This window comes from Euphorbia lathyris, chromosome 4, assembly GCF_963576675.1.
Source record: "Euphorbia lathyris chromosome 4, ddEupLath1.1, whole genome shotgun sequence".
NCBI lineage: Eukaryota > Viridiplantae > Streptophyta > Magnoliopsida > Malpighiales > Euphorbiaceae > Euphorbia > Euphorbia lathyris.
The window spans coordinates 28,087,003-28,113,191 of NC_088913.1; the positions used below are offsets into that span (position 1 = coordinate 28,087,003).

The window sequence follows — 26,189 nt, forward strand, 5'->3', positions numbered from 1 at the left end:
AGCCAATCCGGATAGTGAACCTCGCGAATAAATTTTACAGCTAGAAGCTTCTCGATTTCTTCTTTGACTGCAGCTTGCTTGTCCTTTGCTTGCACTCTCATCTTCTGCTTCAGGGGCTCCACGGAGGGGTCGATGCTTAGTCTGTGCTTTGCTTGCTCGGGTGAGACACCCGTGATATCCTCGGTGCACCAAGTGAACACGTCTGCATGCTCTGATAGAACAGCCTTGATCTCGTCGGCCAAATGGGGCGTGAGTCTGGTCCTAATTTTCACTGTCTTGGTGTCCGCGATGGCACAGTCGCTGATCGGTTCAATAGAAATGGGATTGTATCCCCTCATGTCCATCAGACCATCTTCCAGGTAAAGCGCTGTCCGAGGTTGAGTGGCCTCCCACTGCAGTCTCTTGGCCAAGATGCGATCCCCTTGGATGGTGATTCTGCCATGCTAGACCGGTAAAGTCAAGCATAATTCGGAGATATCAACCGTGGCCTTCAGGTTAGCTAGCAGAGGTCTTCCGATGATGGCATTGTAGGCCAAGGGGATATCGACCACCACCCACTCTGCAGTGTCCTCTACTTTCTTATCACTTTCGGTAAAGACTGTTGATAGGGAGATGACTCCCTTCACTAGGACTTCGATTTCCGACAGGCCAACCAGGGGGGAAGTCCCTGCTCGGAGGGCTGTGTGAGCATTTTTCATTACGCGGAGTGCCTTCCAGGTGAGCAAGTTTACCGAACTGCATGTATCCACCAGCACTCGATGCGTTTTAAAGCCGGCGATGTTGATGGTGACCACAAATGCCTCCGAATGGCTGGTCCGGAGTGGTGGCTGCAACGTCAGAGTCTGGTCAACTGCTTTTCTCTTTCGGGAGCTCTCCGGAGGCGTGCAGAGTGTTGGAGCTCCCTCCCTTATGACATGGATCTCCCCGTGGTACCTAGGTCGCTTTGGCTCATCTGCTCGGCCGGTGTCCCGCTGCTTCGGTCTCTGCTCCCTCTGCCTAACTGCTTTTGGTGGCGCACCTTGCTCGGTTATCCGCTCAATCTCTTTCTAGAGCTGGTAGCAGTTCTCCGTGGAGTGCCCAGAGGATTTGTGATACTTGCAGTACTCCTTTTCTACACGGGTTTAACCTTTGTCGACCGGCGAAGCCGGTTGTGCAAATCGGCGAGGCTGGCTCTGAGCATAATGCACCTCCTTCCCACGGGATCGGTCCCCTCTGCGCTCAATGTTAGTTCGCTCGACTCGAGCTGGGAAAGGCATCGGGGCCTCCTTATGCGCCTTGCCTTCGTCACGTGCCTCTGCGGTCGGCCTGCTTCTTTCCTGCTTGTGCGTGTCGCCTCTGGCCTTGTCTCTTTCTGATTCTTCGTACCCGGCGGGCCGGTCGCAGTCGTCATACCGGACGAAGGTTTGTGCCATGGTCATGAGTTCCTCGAAGGATCACGACATCTTTCTGAAGCACTTCTGCTTTAGGGTCTCACACGAGGTCCCTTTTGCTAAGGCATCATGAGCCACTTCGAGGTTGAGACCCTTGACTTGAGAGGCCATATGGTGAAATCTGGAAAGAAAGTTGCGCAGTGGCTCAGTTGCTCGCTGTTTGAGCCTGTTGAGGTCCGAACTGATCTTCCTTACCTTCGTTGCCGCAGCGAAACGGGAGAGGAAAAGGTCCTTTAGGAGGTCGAATGAGTCAATTGATTCCGGAGCAAGTCCTCGATACCACTCTTGGGAACTTGAAGAGAGTGTGGTCGGAAAAACTTTGCACATAATGTCCTCGTCTTTCGAGTACAAGTTGATGGTACTCATGAAAGACGCCACGTGGTCGTTTGGGTCCTCGGTTCCCGAATACTACGATAGTCGCGGAGCTTTCCAGTCTCGTGGGAACCTCGTCTCGATGATCCTTTGTACTAGTGGTGTTTTACTGGAGGTGATGCTTCCTCCCATGACGCCCCCGAGGGCCCTCTTGTCAAGAAAACGCTGGATCTTTAGTTCCAACATGTCTTCATTACTCACGGCTGCTGCCTCATCGCGCTGCGCACCACTCTCTCCGGCCGTGGCAGCTCCGGCGCCCCTCCCTGCGAGGACCCCGGGTCCTGCGGGCTCTCCTGGCAGCGCCCCCTCTCTTTGTATTTCCGCTGCTTCTTTAAGATATTGCCAGATTTTGGCATTCTCCTCCTGCAAGCTTCTCTGTTGGTCTATGATCTTCATCTGAGCCGCCGTATGAATAGCCTGGGTGGTCTGAAAACCTTGTATCGCACTGAGGAGCTGTGTGGTATTGTAAGTCTCTTCTTCTTCAGGGCTCACCTCCTCCATCAGTGGTCCCAGGTTTCTGGGGGAAATTGGAATGGTCGGAACGGAACGCTCGATGTTAGTCATGGAGCTAGTTGCTCTTACTTCCGGCGCTAGCGTCGGAACAGAGTCAGTTGGAGTTTGCATTTTGTTTGAAGCTCCGAGGTCACTTGTAGTCCACCTTCACCGCACCAAATAATCAGGGAATGCGGAACAGTGATCTGGGTCTTCGTCGGGAAGGTCTGGCTTCTTCGAGGGTCATCTCTACGCGGGGAACGGTCCCTGCGGAAACTCTGACGATCAAGACAGTTAGTGGTTCGAGAGTGTATTCTAATCAAATGAGAGTGAGGTAGGAAAATAGTTACCCGATCCTCTTTCCTTCCTTCATTGGTATATTTATAGTGAATTGTCTTGGGCATGTGGGCCTTCTGTTGCCCTGGCCCTTTCGCTGGTCGGGCACCATTGGGCCTCTTGGGCCTAAGTGATATTCCGAATCACTAGTTATTTTGTACAATTTTAATAAATTTTAATAATGATTTTTGTATATTTTATTTCTTTTATGTATCTAAGTCACTTTGTGTGTTTTTAGACACTTTCGCAAGGTTTTCAGCACAAATAACCAAGTCGGGACTTAAGTCGATAACTTGGGAGTAAAAGGGACCAGAAAAAAGAGTTTTAGTAACATCAGCATATACCTCGTCGTGGATGGGTGCTGTAAGATAAAAGTCGAATTGTTCTCACTAGGACAGATTTGACACATTTTCGTAATTTCAACTTATCTCCCTCATACGGACTCGGATTGAGGCGATTCAAAATGCGTTGGAAAGCTAAGAGAAAGAGGTACAAATGACTAATAATAATCATATCCAAATTCGAAGTATCAGACCCAGAAAATTATCCAAAGTTGATGAATATGTTGAAGCCTATGGTTCCTTTCCCGCCTTTACACATTTCAACTCCTAAATTGTCAAAGTCTTCCACTACCCTATTTAAAGGCTGAATTCAAAAGATTAGGGAGTGAGAGACCAGAAGGAGACTTGGTCTTTGGAATTATGTGTACCATTTTACTATAAAAAGAGACATTGGGAACCATTTGAGGACACACCAAGCTTAAGTTTAATTCTTCCCTCTGTAATGTTATTTTGCTGATTCTTCTCCTTAAGAATCAGTTGTTTTTGTTGTTGTAATTATTGTTATTGTTCTCAAAGTGTTGTTTGTGCAAAAGTTCATCCAATAAAAGTAAGTTTCAAGCTACTGAAGAAGTTCGTTCAGCAATCGTCATTACGGTTTCAATCTCTTTTATTACTATGAACTCCATTATCTATCTTTCTAAGCTGTGTTTTAATCTAATTATGGGCTAGAACCCCTTAACTAAGGCTAAAAGCGGATCTTAACCTTAATTATATGGTAATTACGTTTAACCTATTTAAGCTATTTTTATCATTTTTTAGAACTAACTTATGATTCTTAATGCTTGTAGGAGATGAGCTCAATTCCTACTTGAATATAATTAATCGTTTATATTGACTGTGATTAAATTGATTAATCGAAGTTCATAAGTTGGACTTAATAACCATTTAGTGTGGCTTATTAGTTTTTCAAGGTTTTTCACGAATCTTATTACAAATCTTAGATTTATTACTTGACCCAGACCAAGGGAAAGTAATAAATCGGAGGTTTGGAAGTAAGAAAACTTAATGTTTCTTTTGATTAATTACTTGAGTCGGATTAAGGGAAAGTAATAAATCGAAGGTTTGGAAGTAAGAAAACTTAATGTTTCTTTTGATTAATTACTTGAGCCGGACCAAGGGAAAGTAATTAATCGAAAGTTTAGAACTAATTACTTGAGCGGTTTTTTTTGAATCTTAAGTAACCACTTTAGTCGGACCAAGGTAAAGTATGTCAAAAATGTTTAGGTTAATAAAACTTAATGCTTCAGTAGATTAATTACTTAAGCCGGATCAAGAAAAAGTAATTAATCGAGAGTTTAGAGCTAATCTCGAGAATCTATTAGTTAATAAGAGAAATTGTCATCTTAAAAAGGATAAAACAACTTAAAATGAGTTAAGTGTTATTACCAAGCCAAGAGGTTAAGTGAAGCTACAAGCTTTAGTTTCCTTCAATATAATTATATAAGTAATCTCTCACATATTTTGTACAATTTTCATCTCACTTTTTAATTAAGTCTTAACTTGGTTGTCCAACAAAGTCTACATTTTGATTGTTTAAATAATAGATAGTGAACAAAAAGATTAGTACTTATAATCACCATCCTCGTAGGAACGATACTCTACTTTCACTTTATTACTTGATATACGACTAAAGTAAACTTGCCTTCACATGCACGTATACGTAAAACGCGCATCAATTAGCATTGTGCTAACTGTCAAGTCTCTCCTCACGCCCTAACCATAAATATGTATAGGTCACCATATGTGGGAGCGGTAATTTTTAACATAAAAATACGATTTATAAAGATAACCCGACTAACACGGAAATCATTTTTCTATTATTTATAACATATAAATAAAATCATATACAACATATACAATTTTGACACGAAAATTGCCAGCTCGAAGGATGTCCAATTACGATTGGGAAAGGGCTTTCCGCATGAAAGATTTGCTATGGCCCAATCTGTTCTTAGCTCATCTTTTTGCTTTAACCATCATTCCAGTGCCCTACTGATAGAGAACATGCTAATACAGGAGAAATTATGCAAGATAACCCTGGGCCTAAGGAATTAAGGGTCTATATGCGAAGGAAGAAACAGAAAGAGAAGTAGCTAGCTGGCAAGTTAGTTATTCCTAGGGGTATTTATGGGAAAGTTAGTTACACCTAGGGATGTGAGCTGGAAAGGGTACGGTTATATAGAGTATTTTGTGAATGAGTGAGGGAGGCAGTTTTGTGGTTCTTTTCTGCTGTAAGCAGGGCTCTCTTTGAGAGAGGGAAGGATTCCTTCCTGGTTTGGTGCCTATTTCCTTTCTTCCATTCGGATCAATAAAGATTTCTTACTTTTCTATTCTATTCTCTGTTGCTGCTGCTGTTCTATTGTTTGCTTTTAGAATTGTTCTTATCAATTGGCACCGTCTGTGGGAAATTCAAGGCCAAGCTCATCTCTCGTTTCTCAGTTGGCCGATGTCAAAACGTCTACGAAGAATTACGGGTAATGTTTCAAACTGGTTCTGTTGATGAATATATTGAGGAATTTGAGATGCTTACTGCCTTTATTCCAAATTATGATGATGAATGGTTAGTGGGTTTTTTTTTGGGGGATTGAAGGAAAATATTAGAGGATGGGTGCGTTTCTTTAAACCACAATCATGTGAGTCGGCAATGGAATTGGCTAGGAATGCCGAATTGTCGTTTCTCCCTCCTGGTTCTCGATTGACTGTGAAAGAGCATAGCACTCACGTGGGGGCAACAAACGTGACTTCTTATAACTGGCGTCAAAACCCTAATAGGGCAGTGGGTCAACCCATACCCAAACTTCCAGATACGGGTCAACAAAAAATTCTTCCCATTGAGGCGACTCCCTTGCGATCATTACCAGCCCAAACCGCTCCTCCACATCGCAACAGGGGAACCCGACATCTTTCCCTGAAAGAACTTGAGGAACGAAAGAGGAAGGGACTCTGCTTCAAATGCGCCCTCCCTTATAACCCGCAACACAGATGCGCCGTTGGTGAACTGCGCTTAACATTGGGAGAGAACGATCTTTGCTTCGAGAATGATGAACCACCAAGCTGCGAAGCAGGGGCTGAAGAGAAAGTTGAATTACAGGAAGAAGGTGAGTGTCACTCCATCGAAAGTCCTCTTACGGACAGCGGCTCTTCTCCTCCACCTCGCACCTTGAAATTGCAAGGGGAACTTTGTGGCATCCCAATTATTTTGCTTGTCGACTCAGGAGCCACCCATAACTTTATCTCTAGGAAATTAGTCCGATCCTTGGGCTTAGAAGTCGATGTTATTCCCACCATCAAGATCAAATTGGGTGATGGACATCGTGTTTCAGTTGAGCAAAAATGTTCCCAAATTAATCTTCAATTTGGAGAATTCACGTCCAGATTGGAGGCATTGGTTTTCGATTTGGGTCCTATGGATATGGTGCTCGGAATGGCTTGGTTGCGCACCTTGGGAGACGTGGTTCATAATTGGGACAAGAAATGGATGCGATTTCAGGTTTCCGGGCAGACCGTGGAATTACAAGGAATTCCGGGCTCCCAACCAGACTTATTGGCTCTCCATCATTGGCTCGATGGGGATAATTATCAGTTACAATCCACCAATGAACATCTGAGTCAAGATCAAAATGCACAATTGAACAGCTTGTTGCAGTTGTTTTCTGCTGTCTTTGAACCCCTAACGGGTCTCCCTCCTCGTCGCTCACATGACCATGCCATTAACTTGTTACCGGGACATGACGCAGTGAGTGTTAGGCCTTATAGATATCCTCACGTTCAGAAAGAGGAGATTCAAAGGCAAATTGAAGACATGCTACACATGGGGACTATCCGTCACAGCCAAAGTTCTTTCTCAAGTCCCGTTCTCTTGGTCAAGAAGAAGGATAACTCGTGGCGTCTATGTATTGACTATAGAGCTTTGAATAAGGTTACAGTGGCTGATAAGTTTCCTATTCCGGTGGTTGATGAGCTGCTGGATGAACTCAATGGGGCTAAGTACTTCTCTAAGCTCGATTTACAGTCGGGGTTTCATCAGATTCGTATGAAGGAGGGCGATGAGCCAAAGACTGCTTTCCGTACTCATGAGGGGCACTACGAGTTTTTAGTAATGCCATTTGGCCTCACTAATGCTCCCTCGACCTTTCAGAGTATGATGAATGCTCTTTTCCACCCTTATTTGCGACGAATGGTGCTAGTATTTTTCGACGATATATTGGTGTACAGTGATTCTTGGGACGCCCATCTCCAACATCTGACTTTGGTTCTTCAAATCTTGTTGGACAATCAATTCCAGGTTAATCAGAAAAAGTGTTCTTTTGGCTGCACATCTATCGATTACTTAGGTCATCGTATTTCAGAACATGGCGTATCGGTTGATCCTTCCAAGGTTGTTGCAGTTCAAAGCTGGCCAGTTCCTCAAAATGTTAAGGGAGTCAGAGGTTTTCTCGGGTTGAACGGCTACTACCGCAAATTTGTATCAGGGTACGGGAAAATTGCTAAGCCATTGACTGAGTTAACAAAAAAAAATAACTTTTCCTGGAATCAGCAAGCAGAAGAAGCTTTTACAACCTTGAAACAACTGTTAAGTTCAACCCCTCTTCTCGCTCTACCGAATTTTGAGAAACAATTTTGTATTGAATGTGATGCTTCGGGTTGTGGTTTGGGGGCTGTTTTAATGTAGGAAGGACGCCCTATTGCCTATTTCAGTAAAGCACTTTCTCCTAATAATTTAGCTAAGTCTGCCTATGAAAAGGAGTTGATGGCATTAGCTCTTGCCATTCAACATTGGCGTCCTTATTTATTGGGGAAGACATTTTTGGTATATTCCGACCAGAAAAGTCTCAGACACCTCCTTCAGCAGCGCATTACTACTATGGATCAACAAAATTGGCTTGCCAAGCTTATGGGGTACACTTTTGAAGTTCATTACAAGCCGGGTAAAACTAATGGGGCTGCTGATTCTCTCTCCAGGCAGCATGAGTCAGCTTATTTCCATTATATGATTTCCTCCCCATGTTGGGTTGACGGGGAGAAATTAATCGAGGAAGCCCGCACTGACCCGCATCTTATTGCTTTAAGAGAAATGTTGCTAGCTGATCCTTCGTCTCGACCTGGTTTCGTGTTAAAGAAGGGGGTTCTTTATCGCAAGGGGAGTTTGGTAATCTCTTCGTCCTCCCAATGGATCCCTGCCATTTTACATGAGTTTCATAACTCAGTTCTTGGGGGACATTCCGGGTACTATAGAACATATCGAAGAATTGCCGCTAGTTTTTATTGGCGTGGGATGGTACAACGAGTCAAAGATTATGTAAAGCAGTGCACTTCTTGCCAACAATTTAAAGCTTCCACTCTCTCCCCAGGGGGTTTGCTTCAGCCACTACCTATTCCTCAAGCTGTGTGGGAAGACGTTTCAATGGATTTTATTGTGGGGCTTCCGAGATCAAAGGGCTATGAGGCTGTCATGGTAGTCGTTGATCGTCTGACAAAATTCAGTCATTTCATTGCCTTAAAACATCCATATACAGTCCGACTGATCGCTGAACTATTTATTAAGGAAGTGGTCCGTCTCCATGGTTTTCCTAAGACTATTATCAGTGATAGAGATCCCGTTTTCATGAGCAAGTTTTGGCAAGAGATGTTTAAACTCCAGGGAACTCAGTTAAAGTACAGCTCAGCCTATTATTCTGAAACAGATGGACAAACGGAAGTGGTCAACCGTTGTTTAGAGTCCTATCTCCGTTGCTTTGCATCTGATCAACCCCGTTACTGGTCTCATTGGCTTCCTTGGGCAGAATTCTGGTTTAATTCCTCCTATCATGTGACGACAGGCACTACCCCTTTCGAAGGTCTCTATGGTCGTAAGCCTCCCACCATTCTCCAATTTGTCCCTGGTGAAATTCAAGTAGAAGCGGTGGCTCGGGACCTCCAAGACCGAGATGAGGCTCTTAAGCAACTTCAACATCAGCTTGAGTTATCCCAGCAGTCTATGAAGCATCAAGCTGACAAGCATCGACGCGAAATTCATTTTGCAGTTGGCGAGTGGGTGTATCTCAGGCTCCGTCCCCACAAACAGCAAACTGTGGCTCGTCGTGTGTATCCCAAACTCTCAGCTCGCTACTTTGGCCCTTTTCAAATTGAAGCTAAGATCGGAACCGTCGCTTATAGGCTGCAACTTCCTGCTTCTTCTAAGATACATGATGTCTTCCATGTATCCTTGCTTAAAAAGGCTGAAGGCCCTCTCCCAACTTCATCTCATCTGCCACCTGAGCTGGAACTACATCCTTCCTCGCTTCTGCTCCCTGAAAAAGTGCTTGCTTCGCACATAATTCAACGGCAAGGAGAATCTGTTTCCCAACTATTGGTTCAATGGCAAACTAAAGGCATGGATGAGGCTACGTGGGAAGATGAGTTTGTACTGAAGAGTGAATTTCCTAATCTGAGTCTTGAGGACAAGTCTCTTTCTCAAGGGGTACTCCGGTTCTGATCGATGCCTTGCTCTGATTCTAGCTTTGGGAAAATGACCTCAAAACGGGGATTGTCAGACTTCTTAAAGGATTGACTTCGAGGTAAGATTCATTGATTTCACTTACTCAGCTTTGATTATCGACTAAATCCCCTACGAGAGAAATGCCTCCCTGGATACGCAGAATACCCGTAAATTTCCATAAGTTTCCAATCTTTGGAGCAATTTCTCTGGTTTCCTTCTCCACTTCAACTCCCAAAATCTCAATAGTTGATTACTTAGTTAATCAGCACAACTTCTCCCCGGAATGCGCTTCAAAGGTTTCGTCATCATCATCTACCAAATACATCAACAAACCCCTAAATGCTGATTCCGTTCTAAAATTCCTTAAGGAAGCTGGCTTTTCTAAGAATCACATAGAAGCTATTGTCCAAAAAGGACCCTGGGTTCTTTCTGATAACCTTGAGACACGTATTAAGCCTAAAATCATGGTTTTTCAGGACTTGAGATTTCACTCCTCTGAGTTTACTGATATTATATCTGCTTCTCCATCGTTATTGCGCTGCAGTGCTGATAGGCTTCGGCTGTCTATTTTAGGGTTAAAGAATGTTTTGGGACCTAATGCTGATATTTGTAGGCTGTTTAAGACATCTGGGGGTAGATGGCTTCTGGATCGTGATTTAGAAAGGTCACTTGTTCCTACCATAGAGTACTTGAAGAGTTGTGGGATTTGCTCCTTGCTGATTGATTCCTATGTTTGTCGCGCTCCATTGATTTTTCTGTCCAGTCAAGAGAAGCTAAAGGGTTTGGTTCAACGAGTTGATGAGATGGGTGTTGAAAGGGAATCCAGGATGTTTTTTCAAGCTATTAGGGCGCTGGGTTCTATGAGTAGAGAGAACTGGGAGCTGAAGTTGAAACTCTTTAGGGATTTGGGCTTTTCAGAGCAGAATATTTTGTATGCTTTTAGGATATATCCTCTAGCATTTGCTGTATCAGAAAGAAAGATTAAGGAGGTAACACAGCTGTTGTTTAGTGTTGAGGATTTAGGCATCTCTGATATTGTCCGCTACCCGGTGACGCTTACTTTCAGTGTGGAGAAGAGGTTAAAGCCCCGAGTACGAGTGCTTAAGGCCCTTCAGAGCAAGAATTTGCTCAAGAAAAAACTCTGTGGTGCTCGATTTTGTCAGATCAGTGATGCAGATTTTATAAACAAGTATGTGATTCCTTATAAAGATGAAGTAGGAGATTTGTATGTGGCTAGTCAGGGCTCATAGTCAACCGATTTTCGCATATTTGAGGTATGATTAATGATGCATCCACATGGCTTATGTTCTAATGCTTGGCATCCAATGGATTGGTAAATTTCATTTCCATGGACAGGAACCTAATTACGTTGTTGCTTACATTGTTTTTGCTGAACATCATGTGTTGTGATTTGAAATTATTTAGTTTTACTTTCTGATTTCTTGATTGAGTTGTTGATGGATTATTGTTTTAAACAGATGAGGGAATTTCCAAATACTTCCTAAAACAACAGATTCATAAATAACAGGTAAAGTTTTCCATAATTAACATATCTTCAGTTTTTAAAGGATAATATTAATATTAGTCACCAAAACCAGAAGAAGAAGATGACTGGAGATTTATAGGGATCTCCTTGATAGTTATTTATGGCGAGCAAACCCTGCAAAATAGTCTAATTCATTTAGTAACCCTCGTTTTGTCATAACTTTCTTAGACTGCCTAAAGGTTGATTATACTAGATCAGAATGGGACAAAATTAAGTTAGTTTAGGATCTTTGGACAATAACATATTCTTTTTCTTTGAACTCAAATTTTGGGAAGGAGTTGGCATAGTGTAAGAAATCCAACATAACATGGAATTCCTTATTTCTCTTTAATATATAAATAACTAAATTAACTGTGTTTCTTGTCGCTCGAATCAATACCTTTTCCAGATATAAATCTCTGTTTCCAACGAAGAAGCATGATTAGCCCAAAGAAGCTTATCAAACTAGCAAGGATCGGTAGCTACAGAAATTCTGAGTCTAAAACCGCGGTAAATTGCATTATCTACATAAATGATGATGATGATGAACTATTTGTTATTCCCTTAGCATATGATACAGCTACTTAGAGTATCTGGAGAAGTATTCTGAATGCCAAGTGAAGCATTGGTATCTTTATGAAATATGTGGTTTGCCTCATCCAAAAAGGCTTAGCAATAGACAGTTATTTATTTGTATATGGATATTGAAGTAGTTTAGTTTTCCATGTTAAAGTAGTAATGGATACTATTCCTATAGTTAGACTTGAACGTTTCAGTTGTTTTGTATAATGTAATAGATTTTGTGTATTTAACTGAAGCATTTATGTATATGTAAAAATTTGAACTGATTGACCTCCTGAACTTCAAAGGTGTTCAGTTAGCCTCCTCCATTTGCTTATAATGATTTATTGTCGTCCTAAACTTGCTTAAAGTGATACATTTTTTAACTTGTCAACAAACCTTTCATTGTTCTGCCTCGACTCAGAGGAGTAATACACATTTTGAGCAAGTTCAGAGGACTAAAGAGATACCTTTAAAGTTCAGGAGCCTGATATGTCCTACAAGTTTTGAACAAGTTGTTCGCAAATATAACAGTGAAATTCAAGAGGTAGATGTAGAAGGTGGTGGAAGGATGGAATCAATAACCGATTCAAGATTTACATACTCAGTCAGGAGTGTTTTAATATTTATGAGTGATTAATTGAAAGTTTGCAAGTGCTTTTATGTAAAGTTTTAAAGCTCCGTATGCATTTTCATAGTAAGGATCTATTTAAACATACTCCAATGTTGGAGTATCCAGTTATTTGGAGGATTAATTGTTGATTTGGCATCACATTAGTTGCTGATGCGGCATCACATCTACAAGAATTTGTGTGAGGCAAAGTAACGTTTAGTTATCAATGAATGATGTACTTAGGGGAGAAAGGGAAACTAAAGGAAGGGAAATGAATAAGCATTAATTTCCCAACGTATTTGGATATGTTTAGGAAAGAGAATGTGGTAAAAGGAATCCAATTTCCTACGGGGCCTGGGGTAATGGGTTTAACCTAAAGTGGCGTAAACCTATAATCTAAAATGGATAAAGGGAATGAGTTTTTTTTTAAACAAACAAGAACAAAGGGAATGAAACCCTTCCATTCCCATTTCTAAAGACCTCAAATCAAATGCCTCTTAGTGATTTCATGAACAAAACTTCAATTTTCTTCTTCTTTCACTGAATTTAATTCATAAGATGATGTCTGATGGAAATAATGTTAAAGGGCCAATAATGGATCAGCCTTCTAATAGATCCAGGATTATGCATATTTATTTTAGGAGGAATAAAGTAGGACACGTGGATGGTAATGATGGAAGTTAATAATGCAAATCAATCGTTTCCTTAATATATATGTGTTTGGCGCTTTTATGAAAAATACGGTTGTACCAGAGAATTATAATATTCTCGAACTATGGAATAAAATTGTGATTACTAACTTCTGATTATCAAACGATTGTGCGGAATAAAGTAATCGTAAAATTCTAAAGGATTTAATTATCAAAACGATACAGACCTTATAGAAATGATTAATAATAAACAAAATAAAATTGTATTGGAAGATCGAATGAACTTAAACTTTGAAAATTAAAACTAAGGAAATAATTGAGGAATTTAAATTGTTGAAGTCTCGAGATAATTTTCTAGAATTTTGATTGATGTATGTCGAGTTGTCTCTTTTTCATCGTGATTTCTTTCTTTTATAGACGTTGGTGGTAACTTCCTATTTTTTCTACCAAGTCACGTTCTCCACATTGAGATCACGTCATGAGTAACTGCTCCACTTTTACTTCCACGGTGGATTGATTTTGATACTTTCTAATTTTTCTGAGTTTTAATTGGTTCACAAAATACACGTTAAAATATTAAATGACTTTTTAGTTCCCCTAAGTTTACCTCAAGTCTCCCTACGGTTCACTCTAGGAAGTTAGTTTTCTTGAGGTTCACTTTAGGAAGTAGGTTTCCCATGAGGTTCACTCTAAGAAGTAGGTTTCTACCGAGGTTCATTCTAGGAAGTTTCTGTTGAAACACCTTTCCACATAATTTTGATTTGACAAAATTGTTTAAGTATAAATTAAAATACATATTCTAAACACACTAAGTTTAAATGCTTTGATTTATTCTACTAATGTGTTTGTTCAATGTTGAGTATAAATGCTATAAGTCATAAGGATTGGAAGGCCCAAGCCCAATACGGAAGCCAAGGCCCAAGTCAAACAACTCAGTACACTCGGCCCGCGTATGTCAAGACGTTGCCGTTTTGAACAAAACGCAACTCAGCAAACGGAAGGATCTAGAAGACCTTCAGGAATAACTTCACAATGAAGCTGCTGAGTAGTCTCGACAAAGCGTACGAGACAGCAGCTGGCAAAGGAAAACTTCCAGATAAAGTATTTCCTCTTTTGGCAAAGTTCAGACGGCACAGTATGCTGTCCAGTTGACTTTACCATAAAAGGAGAGACCATCTGCTGAGCTGACCGAGGACAGAAGATACACGATTGTGATTGGCCGAGAGCTCTGTACAAGTCAGGATGACAACGACACATAGTCGTTTCCCTCCAACGGTTATTTCAAATTTCGAAATGACCGATGACCCAGACGTCTCTATCAATAGTGCCATCACAAGCTTCACAATATACAGAACTTGATCAAGCCATTACGCTGACCAAATCTCTACAAGTTCTGCAAGCAAGAAGCAAAGCAAAATTCTTACACTACATTTCTCATATCTGTGTAAAAGTCTAGAGTGATTGTAAATCGTCTAAAGTGTCTTAACACATCTTTGTATTAGGACAAAACACTTATCATTTCTAGAGATAGAAAGGAGAGGCTGAGTACTCGGTTTTAAGTACTCAGCGGAGAGATTAGGATTGAGTAGAAGTATAGAGGAATGTACTCTTGTCATACTCAATTGCTGATATTGTAAAGGGTTTGAGGCTCTACCTTTAAAGAGCTCAGTAGAGGATTTGAAATCTCAGAACGTGTTCCGAGGACAGGACGTAGGCTTAGAAGAAGCCGAACCTGGATAAATCTGCTGAGTGAAGTATTTCTTACCTTAACTCCTTATTTATATTGCTTGCTTTAAATAATCAAAACTGACCAACTAAAGAGGTCAAATTGAGTTGTGCGTGTTAAACGTCTGAGCTCAGGAATAGACTCCAAGTGCTATCTCCTGACTCAAGCTAAGAAACTGACCTAGTCACCTGTTGACTAAGCCAGTATCTTGCTGTTTACTCAGCGCCGCTGTTAAAACCTTTTTCCTTAGAAAAAGAAGTTTGCCCTAATTGCGAAAAAAGTTTAAATAGTTCCTAACCCCCCCCCCCTTGGAACTATACTTGCAACCTTACAAGGGACCAACAAGTGGTATCAGAGCTTAAAAGCTCACTTTAAAAGGTCTAACAACCTTGACCTGATCCCTACCATGGGCGAAAACAGCACTCGGTTTCTCCCTGGAAACGAAACAACTCAAATACTGCCTGAGGGGCTGTCCATTACTAGGCCTCCCCTATTCTTCGGGTCAAACTATACCTTCTGGAAGAATAGGATGAAAAACTTCATTCAGGCTACAAACATGAGTGCCTGGCTATCTATAGTCCAAGGCCCGTTTGTACCTGTCGAGGTTGTGGCTGGCCAAACAGTTATAAAAGCTGAGGCCAAATGGACAGAGGATGATCTTAAGAAGCTTCAAAACCATGCTTCGGCTATCAATATGCTTCACTGTACGCTCGATGCTGCAGAATATAACAAAATCTCAGGTTGCGAGTCGGCACAAGAGATCTGGAAAAAGCTGGAAGTCACCTACGAGGGAACAAATAAAGTAAAAGAATCCAAGGTGAATCAGCAGATGAGACTGTACGAGCTGTTCGAGATGAACAATGATGAGGGCATTTCAGACATAAACGCAAGGTTCACCAACATCATAAATGAGCTCAAGAGACTTAGGAAAATCTTCACCGAGGAAGAACAAGTCAAAAAGATATTCAGGAGTCTTCCGAAGGACTGGCAAGCAAAGAAGACAGCAGTTGAGGAAGCTCAGGATTTAACCACCTACAAATATGACGAACTCATCGGTTCATTGCTGACCCATGAGATATCCATGAAAAACTTTGAGGTGAAGGAAAAATCTGATGACAAGAAGCAGAAGTCACTTGTCATGAAAAGCTGACTCCACTGACGGGAGTTCAACTGATGATGAGGAGATGGCTATGTTCACAAGGAAGATGAAAAGGCTGTTCAGGAAGAACGACAAATATTCTAAAAAGCCTTACAAAAAGTTTGATAAGTATAAGGCTGACTCAAGCGACAGCAAATACAGAAAGGACAGCTCAAAGACCATTACATGCTTTGAGTGCCATCAAACTGGCCATATTAAGTCAAACTGCCCCACGCTGAGGAAACACAAGAAGAGTGGGAAGAAGGCAATGGTGGCTACTTGGAGTGATAGTGATGAATCTTCATCAACAGAAACTGAGTCCACCGAGTCAGCGAAGATATGCTTTATGGCTGACGAACTTGCTAAGCCATGCGTCTGTGAGCATGCTGACCCATCCATCGCATCAGATGATGAAGAGCAATCAAATGAGGTAATTTCTCTTCCCCAGCTCAGAAACGATATGGTTAATGCCCTGAGTGACCTCTATACACTTGTTAAGAAGTGTAATAAAAAGGTTAGAGCACTCAGCAGGCGCTGTGACGAAGTGGAAGAGGTCAAACTGAGTGACCTCAGATAGCTTCTTCAGGACAATTCGACTCTGCATGATAACATGAAGATCATGCATGAGTATGTCTCTGAAGTCCAGTTAGTTTCAAAGAAACTGAGGAAGGACGTCACAACCATCCAGAACCAACTAAAGGTGATGCGAACCCACGAGGAACAGTGCCTCGAAAACCCGACAACTAGATTTGATCCCTAGGAAAGCTAACGAATCAGGGTCGGGCAGAAAAGAACCCTTACAAAACTAGGTTGTAAAGACCCAATCCCAGTCTCCAACAATTAAGGATTTAATCCCGAACTGTTCAAAGTAGTGCCCCAAAGAACACAAGAGAAACCACTCACAACTCTTTAAGAGTAATATTTTTATTGAAATCAAACTTGTACCTTTTACAAATGAAAGGGTTCACCCTTAAATACATAAAACACAAATAAACCATGACTAGAATTGCCCCTTATGTACCTTAAACACTAACAATAGTACAAGGGTAATTAGGGAATTAACTTAGTCAACCATAAAAACAAAATACTACATAAATGTTTCCATACAATGAAAAACCAATAATGAAAAACCAAGTCAATTCATATGGAATTGATAAGGTTCACATTGTGTTGAAATTCTCATTTTGACCATTGAAATAATTAAATCAATTCATATTGAATTGATTTTATTTTCACAATAAATCCAAATGGTTGAAATTCATATGGTAATTTTTGAATCAATTTCATCTTCGTGTAACTCGAAAGTGATTAAATTATTTCATTTTAAACTTCGCACGCTTCATAGGATTATCGAATAAAGGATTAAAATTCGTAAATATAATCTCATTCTTAGCATGGATCCGATTCTCATCATTCCCCCTCTCTTCAAGACGATTCGTCCTCGAATCACAATGTTGTTCGTGGATGAACACCTGCAATTTAGAATCTAGAACACTAAACAAACAAGTGTCAAGTTTGTTAGTATAAGCACGTATCGTTTCAACACCCACGAAATCAACAAAATTTGTCTTTTCAACTCCACACAGTTGTTCATCAATTTTCACCTCATCTTCTATTGCATCCAGTATCTCTGAAACATAACATTGGTCAGATGCAGATACATATTGAATCTCAACCTTGTCTACATCATTCTCAACTTGAGATCTTGTTTCAATTTTTTTATTCGGCGGCGTTTCATCTTTCTTTGTTAGTTCTTCAATTTCAAGAGCATCATCCTCATCATTGCATGCAGTGCTCTCAGACTCTTCCTTCACTCTGCTAGACTCTTCCTTCACTCTGCCAGACTCATCAACAACTTTTCCAGTCTTTTCACCCGTTATTTCTTCACTTACACATGTACGTTTATCGCTATTAGCAATAATCTCATATCGAGATATGAAGTCTTGTTTGTTGTAGTAGTTCTCGACTCGATTGAAATCTTGCATTACACTCGGCATGTGTTTGTACAAACCCACATAGAAATGGTTAGGAACAAATCGTTTTCTCATAACGGCTTTTAGCTCTTTCCAAGAATCAATTGGTGGTTCTCTACACCTCTCTCTGGTTGTCACAAATTGATTCCACCAGATTAAGGCATAATCTGACAATCCTGTAATAGCTTTTTGTACCTTCTTCTTTTCTGAAAAATTGTTATAGTCGAAAATCATTTCCATTTTTTTCTCCCACTTCAAATAAGCTTCAGGATCATCTCTTCCACCAAACGATGATATTTTGAATTTTACATTCCCAAGACCTATTTCTTCTCTACCATAGTCACCTTGATTTCTAGTTGATCTTTCGCTGACATCATAATGATACATTACATCGCTTTGGTTTGTTTCTAGAACAACTCGTTGATTTTCTTCCATGATGTCCATACGTTTCATCAAGCGGTTCAACATTGTTAACACTTGATTGTCTGCCATATTATTACGCAAAAGAAATTCAAATAGATCAAGTAAAAAAAAAACTCACGATTCACTCGGTGTTTCGCTCAATTTTTTCCGGTTATTCTCTCTGATATGCTTACCACTCTGTGCCTTTTACCGGTTATTCTCTCTGATATGCTCACCACTCTATGCTAACATGAAGATCATGCATGAGTATGTCTCTAAAGTCCAGTTAGTTTCAAAGAAACTGAGGAAGGACGTCATAACCATCCAGAACCAACTAAAGGTGATGTGAACCCACGAGGAACAGTGCCTCGAAAACCCGACAACTAGATTTGATCCCTAGGAAAGCTAATGAATCAGGGTCGGACAGAAAAGAACCCTTACAAAACTAGGTTGTAAAGACCCAATCCCAGTCTCCAACAATTAAGGATTTAATCCCGAACTGTTCAAAGTAGTGCCCCAAAAAACACAAGAGAAACCACTCACAACTCTTTAAGAGTAATATTTTTATTGAAATCAAACTTGTACCTTTTACAAATGAAAGGGTTCACCCTTACATACATAAAACACAAATAAACCATGACTAGAATTGCCCCTTATGTACCTTAAACACTAACAATAGTACAAGGGTAATTAGGGAATTAACTTAGTCAACCATAAAAACAAAATACTACATAAATGTTTCCATACAATGAAAAACCAATAATGAAAAACCAATAATGAAAAACCAAGTCAATTCACATGGAATTGATAAGGTTCACATTGTGTTGAAATTCTCATTTTGACCATTGAAATAATTAAATCAATTCATATTGAATTGATTTTATTTTCCCAATAAATCCAAATGGTTGAAATTCATATGGTAATTTTTTGAATCAATTTCATCTTCGTGTAACTCGAAAGTGATTAAATTATTTCATTTTAAACTTCGCACGCTTCATAGGATTATCGAATAAAGGATTAAAATTCGTAAATATAATCTCGTTCTTAGCATGGATCCGATTCTCATCAAAAGGTTCCTAAGAAAAATAACATTCCTCTGAGAACTCAGTACCAAGGTACTCGGCAGAGATGGAATCCCCAGCGAAAAGTCCAGTGTGACTTTTGTGGGAAGTTAGGACACACCACTAAGGTGTGCTGGTACGCTCAGCACTAGGGTGCTGTCAAGTCAGTAAAAAATCCTAAACAGAAGGTCAGTTGTGACTTCTGTGGAAAGAATGGCCATACTGTCCATGTATGTCGCCATAAAATAAAATATGATGTTATACCTGTTGCACCTAACAAGTCAGGACCCAAAAAGAATTGGGTACCTAAAAGTAACTAGTTACAATGCAGGTAAGCCTGAGATGTGCCGAGAAGTCAAAGATGTGGTATATTGACAGCGCATGCTCAAGGCATATGACGGGTGATGAAACTCAGTTCATCACGTTTGAACGTAAACGAGGAGGGAGCGTAAGTTTTGGAGACAACAAGAAGGGTAAGATAGTAGGCTCAGGAACCATCGGAGGTAATCCTACTATTAAATCTGTCTCCCTAGTCAGCGGACTCAAATATAACTTACTCAGCGTAGCTCAGCTATGTGACAATGGGAGAAAAGTTATATTTGATGCTACTGGATGTAAAATATACGAGGGTAAAACAAATGAGTTAATTTTAACTGCCCCTCGGATAGATAATGTCTTTATGCTAGACTTAGAGAAAAAGTTTTCAAAAACTGTGTGCTTAGTAACAAAGGAAGAAAATTCCTGGCTATGGCACATGAGACTTGGTCATGTAAGCATGGACCTCCTGGCCAAACTAGCAAGAAAGCAATTGGTTGAGGGACTGCCCGAACTTAAATTTCAAAAAGATCAATTATGCCACGCTTGCCAAGCTGGAAAACAAACCAAACAATCTTTTCACAGTAAAAACATTGTCTCAACTAAATGTCCGTTAGAGTTGCTACACTTGGATCTCTTTGGTCCAGTCCAGCCGCTGAGTCTGGGTGGAAGAAGATTTTCCTTGGTCATTGTAGATGACTTCTCTCGGTATACGTGGGTCATCTTGCTGACCAGCAAGGATGAGACTTTTGAGACATTTTCAAATTTGGTTAGAAAAATTGAAAATGAAAAAGACCTAAAATTAGCTCATATCCGTAGTGATAACGGTGGAGAGTTCAAAAACCAAAAGTTTGTTGAATTCTGTGAAGCCAGCGGCATTGACCATAATTTTTCTGCTCCTAGAACACCTCAGCAAAATGGGGTTGTAGAAAGGAAGAACAGAACTTTGGTTGAAATAGCCAGGACAATGCTGGATGAGCATAGGCTTCCAAAGTATTTTTGGGGAGAGGCTGTTAACACAGCATGCTACATTCTTAATAGGGCTCTAGTTAGACCTATACTCAAGAAAACCCCCTATGAACTTTGGAAAGGACGAAAGCCCAATATTGGATACTTTCGTGCCTTTGGCTGTAGATGTTTTATTTTAAATACCAAAGATAGCTTAGCAAAGTTTGATTCAAAAGCTGATGAGGCTATCTTTTTGGGCTACTCAACAAACAGCAAAGCATACAGAGTTTTTAATAAGCGGACTCAAGTTTTAGAAGAGTCAATACATGTAGAGTTCGATGAAACTGACCCTGCAGGTAGATACCAGCCGCTGACCGAAGATGATCCAAACTCAGTAACCATCGCTGACTCAGAACCAGCTACTGAGTCATTCACGAAAAGGCTGACCAAGAGTAAGAGTGAACCTAAGATTACTTTTACTGACCCATCTACTTCTGCAGAGATTGTTGAAACAGGAACAACACAAGACATAAATCTACCCAAAGAAATAAGGATTCCAAGAGGGCACTCCGAAAGTGCAATCCTTGATTCTGCTGGGAATACCCTGATGACGAGGAATCAACTCAGGAAGTACCTCAGCAATGTTGCTTTCGTCTCAGTACAAGAACCGAAAAATTTCGCTGAAGCTGAGTACGATGAATTATGGATGAACGCAATGCAAGAGGAGCTCGATCAATTTCGAAGAAATGATGTATGGGAGTTAGTGCCTCATCCAAAGAGTCAAAAGACCATCGGAACAAGATGGGTCTTCAGGAACAAGATGGACGAACAAGGAAACGTAGTCAGGAACAAAGCAAGGCTTGTAGCTCAGGGCTACAGTCAGCAAGAAGGTATAGACTACGGTGAGACCTTTGCCCCAGTGGCAAGGCTAGAGGCAATTAGAATATTATGTGCATATGCATCTTACATGAATTTTAAATTATTCCAAATGGATGTCAAAAGTGCATTTCTTAATGGAGTTATAAGCGAGGAGGTTTATGTAAATCAACCTCCAGGTTTTGAGGACCCTAAGTTCCCAAACCATGTTTACAAACTCAAAAAGGCTCTGTACGGCCTCAAGTAAGCACCACATGCTTGGTATGAGAGGCTGACCAGTTTCCTGCTGACTAGAAATTACGTCAGGGGCAAAGCTGATACAACCTTATTCATTAAGAAAAAGGGTAAAGATACCCTACTGGCCCAAATTTATGTTGATGATATAATATTTGGTGCAACTAACGAATCAATGTGCAAGGAGTTTAGCAAACAAATGCAGACTGAGTTTGAAATGTCCATGATGGGAGAACTCAACTTCTTCCTCGGTCTTCAAATTAAACAAGGAAAGAATGACATCTTCATCCGTCAAGCCAAATATGCCAAGGAGATCTTAAAGAAATATGACTTGGAAAATTGCAAGCCAATATCCACTCCTATGGGCACTGACACTGTCCTCTGTGCTGATGAGAATGGTAAGTCAGTAGACAGCAAGTTATATCGAGGTATGATAGGCTCTCTACTTTACTTGACAGCCAGTAGACCGGACATTCAGTTTTCAGTATGCTACTGTGCTAGATATCAATCTAACCCTAAGGAATCTCATTACATTGCTGTAAAAAGGATCCTTAGATATTTGCAAAGCTCAGTGAACGCAGGTTTGTGGTATCCAAATACTCATGATTTTACACTCATCGGATACACTGACGCTGACTATGGACGAGATAAGCTGGAACGAAAAAGAACCTCTGGAGGATGCCACTTCTTAGGAAGCTGTCTTGTATCCTGGTTCAGCAAAAAGCAGGCGTCAGTAGCCCTGTCCACCACTGAAGCTGAGTACATTGCTGCTGGTCATTGTGTTGCTCAAGTCCTATGGATCAAGCAACAGCTTGAAGACTATGGTGTTCAAACGAAAACAATTGAAGTCAAATGTGACAACAAAAGCGCAATTGATCTTTCCAAGAACCCAATTCAACACAGCAGAATGAAGCATGTCAGCATCAGACATCACTTCATTAGAGACCATGTACTCAAGGGTGAGATCAAGCTGACCTTTGTCCCAACGGACGAATAGCTTGTTGATATCTTCACGAAGCCACTGGCCCGTGAGCAGTTCAGCATACTGAGAGAAGCAATTGGTATGTTTAATCCTCTTCAGTAAATTCCTGTGCTAAATGAATATGAATGCTGAGTGAATTACATGCTGAATGATTTTTTGTTTGCTGAGTATCTCATTGAAACTGACTGAATATACAATACTGAGTAAACTTGCACACTGAGTAAATTAGTTTAGAACTTGAACTTAAAATCATCCTTAAATAATGCACTGACCACTCAGAATATCAAACGCTTGACATTCTAAATACTGAGTGATTAATCCGTTAGCATAAATGCAAAGCACGCGTATAGCCTAGGATGACGTATTCGCCGTAATGTGTCATGAATGCCAGGATCATTGTCGGTACATGATCCCAAGGCAAAACTGACACATGGATTCGATTAAGATCCACACCGTTCATTTCGTCTATAAATTATGGGTATTTCCCCATCTTTTACTCTTTACGCTTAATCAATTCTTAAGGCAAAGAAATCACTTAGAACTTATTTTCTTTCAAATTCCTCTAATTCCTCCATCTCCGAAGAATGACTAAGTTATCTTTCAAAGTCTCCGGTGCCGGCCACCAAAAGTCCAGCTCCGATGAACCTTCACAAAACCCTTTTACACCGAGCAAGGGTAAAACTGGCCAAACTTCTGGCAAAGAGAAAGCTGTTAAAATCAGGACCTACTCCAAGGTCTTCGACAATATATCTGAATGGAAGGTAGAACCCTCCAGATGGGTTTCGGAGCACTTTGTACAGAACGAACAGCCATTTGCCGAATGGATTTCTAAAAACAAATGGACTGGGCTGTTCTCGGTCAGGGATGAGACATATCTTGACCCAGTGAGGGAGTTTTACCATAACCTCAAGGTTGCCAGTGACTCCGCCGACTACCTAAGCACTGAAGTAAAAGGGAAAACCATCTTCATCAACCCTCTGTACATAGGAAATCTCCTCCAGCTCAAAACTGAGGGAGTAAGGCTGAGGAAGTCAGGAGATCAGGACAAAACCAACTACGTCCATACCTTCTGCAAACCTGAGGGTCACTCAGGAGAGATCTCAGCATCTTCAATGGGACAGCACCAGAAGATGGCTCACTACATGTTGAGCTATTTCATTTACCCAAAGATCAACTGCACTACATCAGCAACCAACTTTGAACAGTGCTTCATATGGCACATGCTGACGTACACCCCCATCAACATGCCGGTCTTCTTAGTTGCTGGGTTCCTACGCAGCATGGGTACGATGAGACTTGGGTCACTCATAACTCGAATTCTTCTTGACCATAAGATTGATCTCAAAGGCGAGGAATCCTTCAGAGGAACTGAGATCACAGCTGCCTCGCTGAGGGCACTTAAATTTGGACAACCCTTGAAGAAGGGAAAAGTTGATGCTGCTGGTCAAACTGACCAAGCTGAGGAATCCACTGCTGTGCCTCAGAAAGGGCGACGATCTAAGGCCCCAGCTTCTCGCAAGAGAAAGTCTGTTGAGACTCCTTCATCGAATGTTGAGTCTCCTGCAAAGAGGCAGAGGTCAGCTGAAAAGAGAACCAGACAAGATGAGCCTAGAACTGAGGAAGCTGCTGAGCTCTCTCAGAAGAAGCAGAAGACTTCATCTATGACTCCTCTATAGGCCATACCAACTGATTTCATCGTACCGAGTGATTCTCATTTCACTCAATGCCAAAGTACTGATGCTGAGGAAACTGAGGTCCAGTTAGATGACCACTTCATCTCCCAAGTTGAGGAAGAAATTGATGGAGACATCACTGCTGAAGAAGAAGCTGAAGCCAGCGGTCAGGATGACGCTGAGGAGTCTGAAGAGTATGACAGCGAAATCGAGGTTGAAAATGCTAACACTGGGTTAGAGTGTGGAGCTGTGCAAACTGACACCGAGTTAGCTGCTGGAGTTGAGCAAGTTGAGCAAGCTGACCAGACCCATACTGAGCACAAGGAACCTTCCCCTACTCACTCAGAAGAACCTGCTCATCATACCACTCCACCGCGTAGAAGGCGAAAGCTGGTTAAGGCCAGTGAGAAAATGGTCAGTGAACCTCCTGTGCAATCACCATCTATTCCTGAACTTGTCCTCTCCAAGACAACAAAGGATCCTTCTACTGTCAAATTGACATTCTTCAAGCGGCAATCCACTTCAACTTCCTCCGCGCCGTTGGAAAAACAAGCCTCTGTTTCTTCTCAACAGGAACATGCCGACCATAACACTTCAACCACATCAACTAGTCAGGTTGAACCGACCACTGCTCATGTTGTCTCCTCAAGCATGGTGCTGACTCCCCATCTTTCTGCTGTCAGCACAGACAGTGTTCGGGTTATGTCTTCCATCAACAACCTCTCTGCTGATCAATCAATAATTCCTCCAACTCAAGTGCAGATTGAGCCAACTCATCCAGTCACTGACCAGGGTACTCCCTTCACTCCACCTTCTTATGGTCATACTGATGTACATCGGGATGCCACTGAGTCCGGCAAAAAGCTCATTGACTCAGTGCAAGCACTCATCCACGATCTTCAACATTCCGCTTCGCCTGCTGCTGGATCTTCAATTCCTGAGACAACTCAGCTCTCCCAGGTCACTCTACTTCTCAACGAAGTCAAGGGACTCAAGGATCTGCTGAATGTAGTCTTGTCACTCCAAGCCCAGCAAGCTAAGCAGGATTCACTTGCCAAGTTGGCAGAGATACAGCTGTCAACAATTCAACACCTGAACTCACTCCATCAACAAGTTCAGAAGTTGTCTGCTGTGAACACTGACTACGCCACTTCCTCAGAACTCAAGATGCTTTTTGCTCAGCTTCATACTGAGCAACTTAAGACAAATGAGCAAATGGTGTCCTATAGTCAGTGCTCAGTCGAGCAAATCGGTGAGGCCATCAGGCTACTTAACCTCAACAAGCAAGAGATGGACACTGACGCTTTGAAGCAGAATGAGTTGCTGTCTCTCGCACAACAATCTTTCAACCACATCCGTCATAATAATATCCAGCGTCATCATTATGACTCAGCTCTCTTGAAAACTTTCCACCAAGTCTTTGCTGGCCTCTCTGAAGCTCTCATCTGGCAAGCCAAAGCTCAAGCTTTCAGTGTAAATATGCTCAGTGCTGCTGATCTTCATATACCAGTCGAAGTATCAGCTGATGGAGTTGCCATTTTTGATGGCGTCAATGAAAGTGCTGACAAACTAAAAGAGCTTTCACAAGAACTGACTCGCGCTGTCTTAACCGATGCGTTTAAGCTCCCTGAAGTTGACAAAACGGGGGAGAAAGCGCAAGCTGCTAGAGCTCAGCATGAGCAACGTCAGTACGAGCGAATTCAGTCACAGGGCAAGAAAAAGAAATAGATATGCTAGGTCTTAACATTTGTAATCTATGTGCCATGTTTATTTCTTTTGCTGTGTAACTGCTGACTTCTTTCAACTTATATATCATACTTACTTTTCTTATTCAAATACTGAGTTATTATGTATCTTCATTTATATCAGCTTTGTTTAACACTTATAATATTTATTGACTAAATGATATGCTGATAACATGTTTGACATGAACCTATACACTTATGAAATATTCTGATAAGAACTCATTTAACAACAAATTACTCAACGCGCTCTATATGTCTAAAACTTCGCCTAACACTGAGTAAATAGAATATGTGATATAGCTGACCTATATCTGAAAA

At 41.2% G+C, this 26,189-nt stretch overlaps 1 protein-coding gene across 3 annotated transcripts; it reads left to right on the top strand.

Annotated features, from left to right (window-relative positions):
* The first annotated feature begins 8,655 nt into the window (after positions 1 to 8,655).
* LOC136226270 (transcription termination factor MTERF8, chloroplastic-like) lies at positions 8,656 to 11,964 on the top strand. Of its 3 annotated transcripts, none has more exons than XR_010687665.1 (3): positions 8,656 to 10,782; positions 10,928 to 10,977; positions 11,384 to 11,964. XR_010687665.1 is itself a non-coding variant. In XM_066014653.1 (2 exons), exon 1 carries the CDS (start codon positions 9,590 to 9,592, stop codon positions 10,697 to 10,699), a length of 1,110 nt encoding a protein of 369 aa, XP_065870725.1. In that variant the 5' UTR covers positions 8,657 to 9,589; the 3' UTR covers positions 10,700 to 10,723; positions 11,384 to 11,962. The 3 variants fall into 3 exon arrangements, 1 of the variants encoding a protein (XP_065870725.1); XR_010687664.1 differs by having other exon boundaries at positions 8,659 to 10,723; positions 11,384 to 11,958; XM_066014653.1 differs by lacking the exon at positions 10,928 to 10,977 and having other exon boundaries at positions 8,657 to 10,723; positions 11,384 to 11,962.
* The last annotated feature ends 14,225 nt before the right edge of the window (positions 11,965 to 26,189 follow it).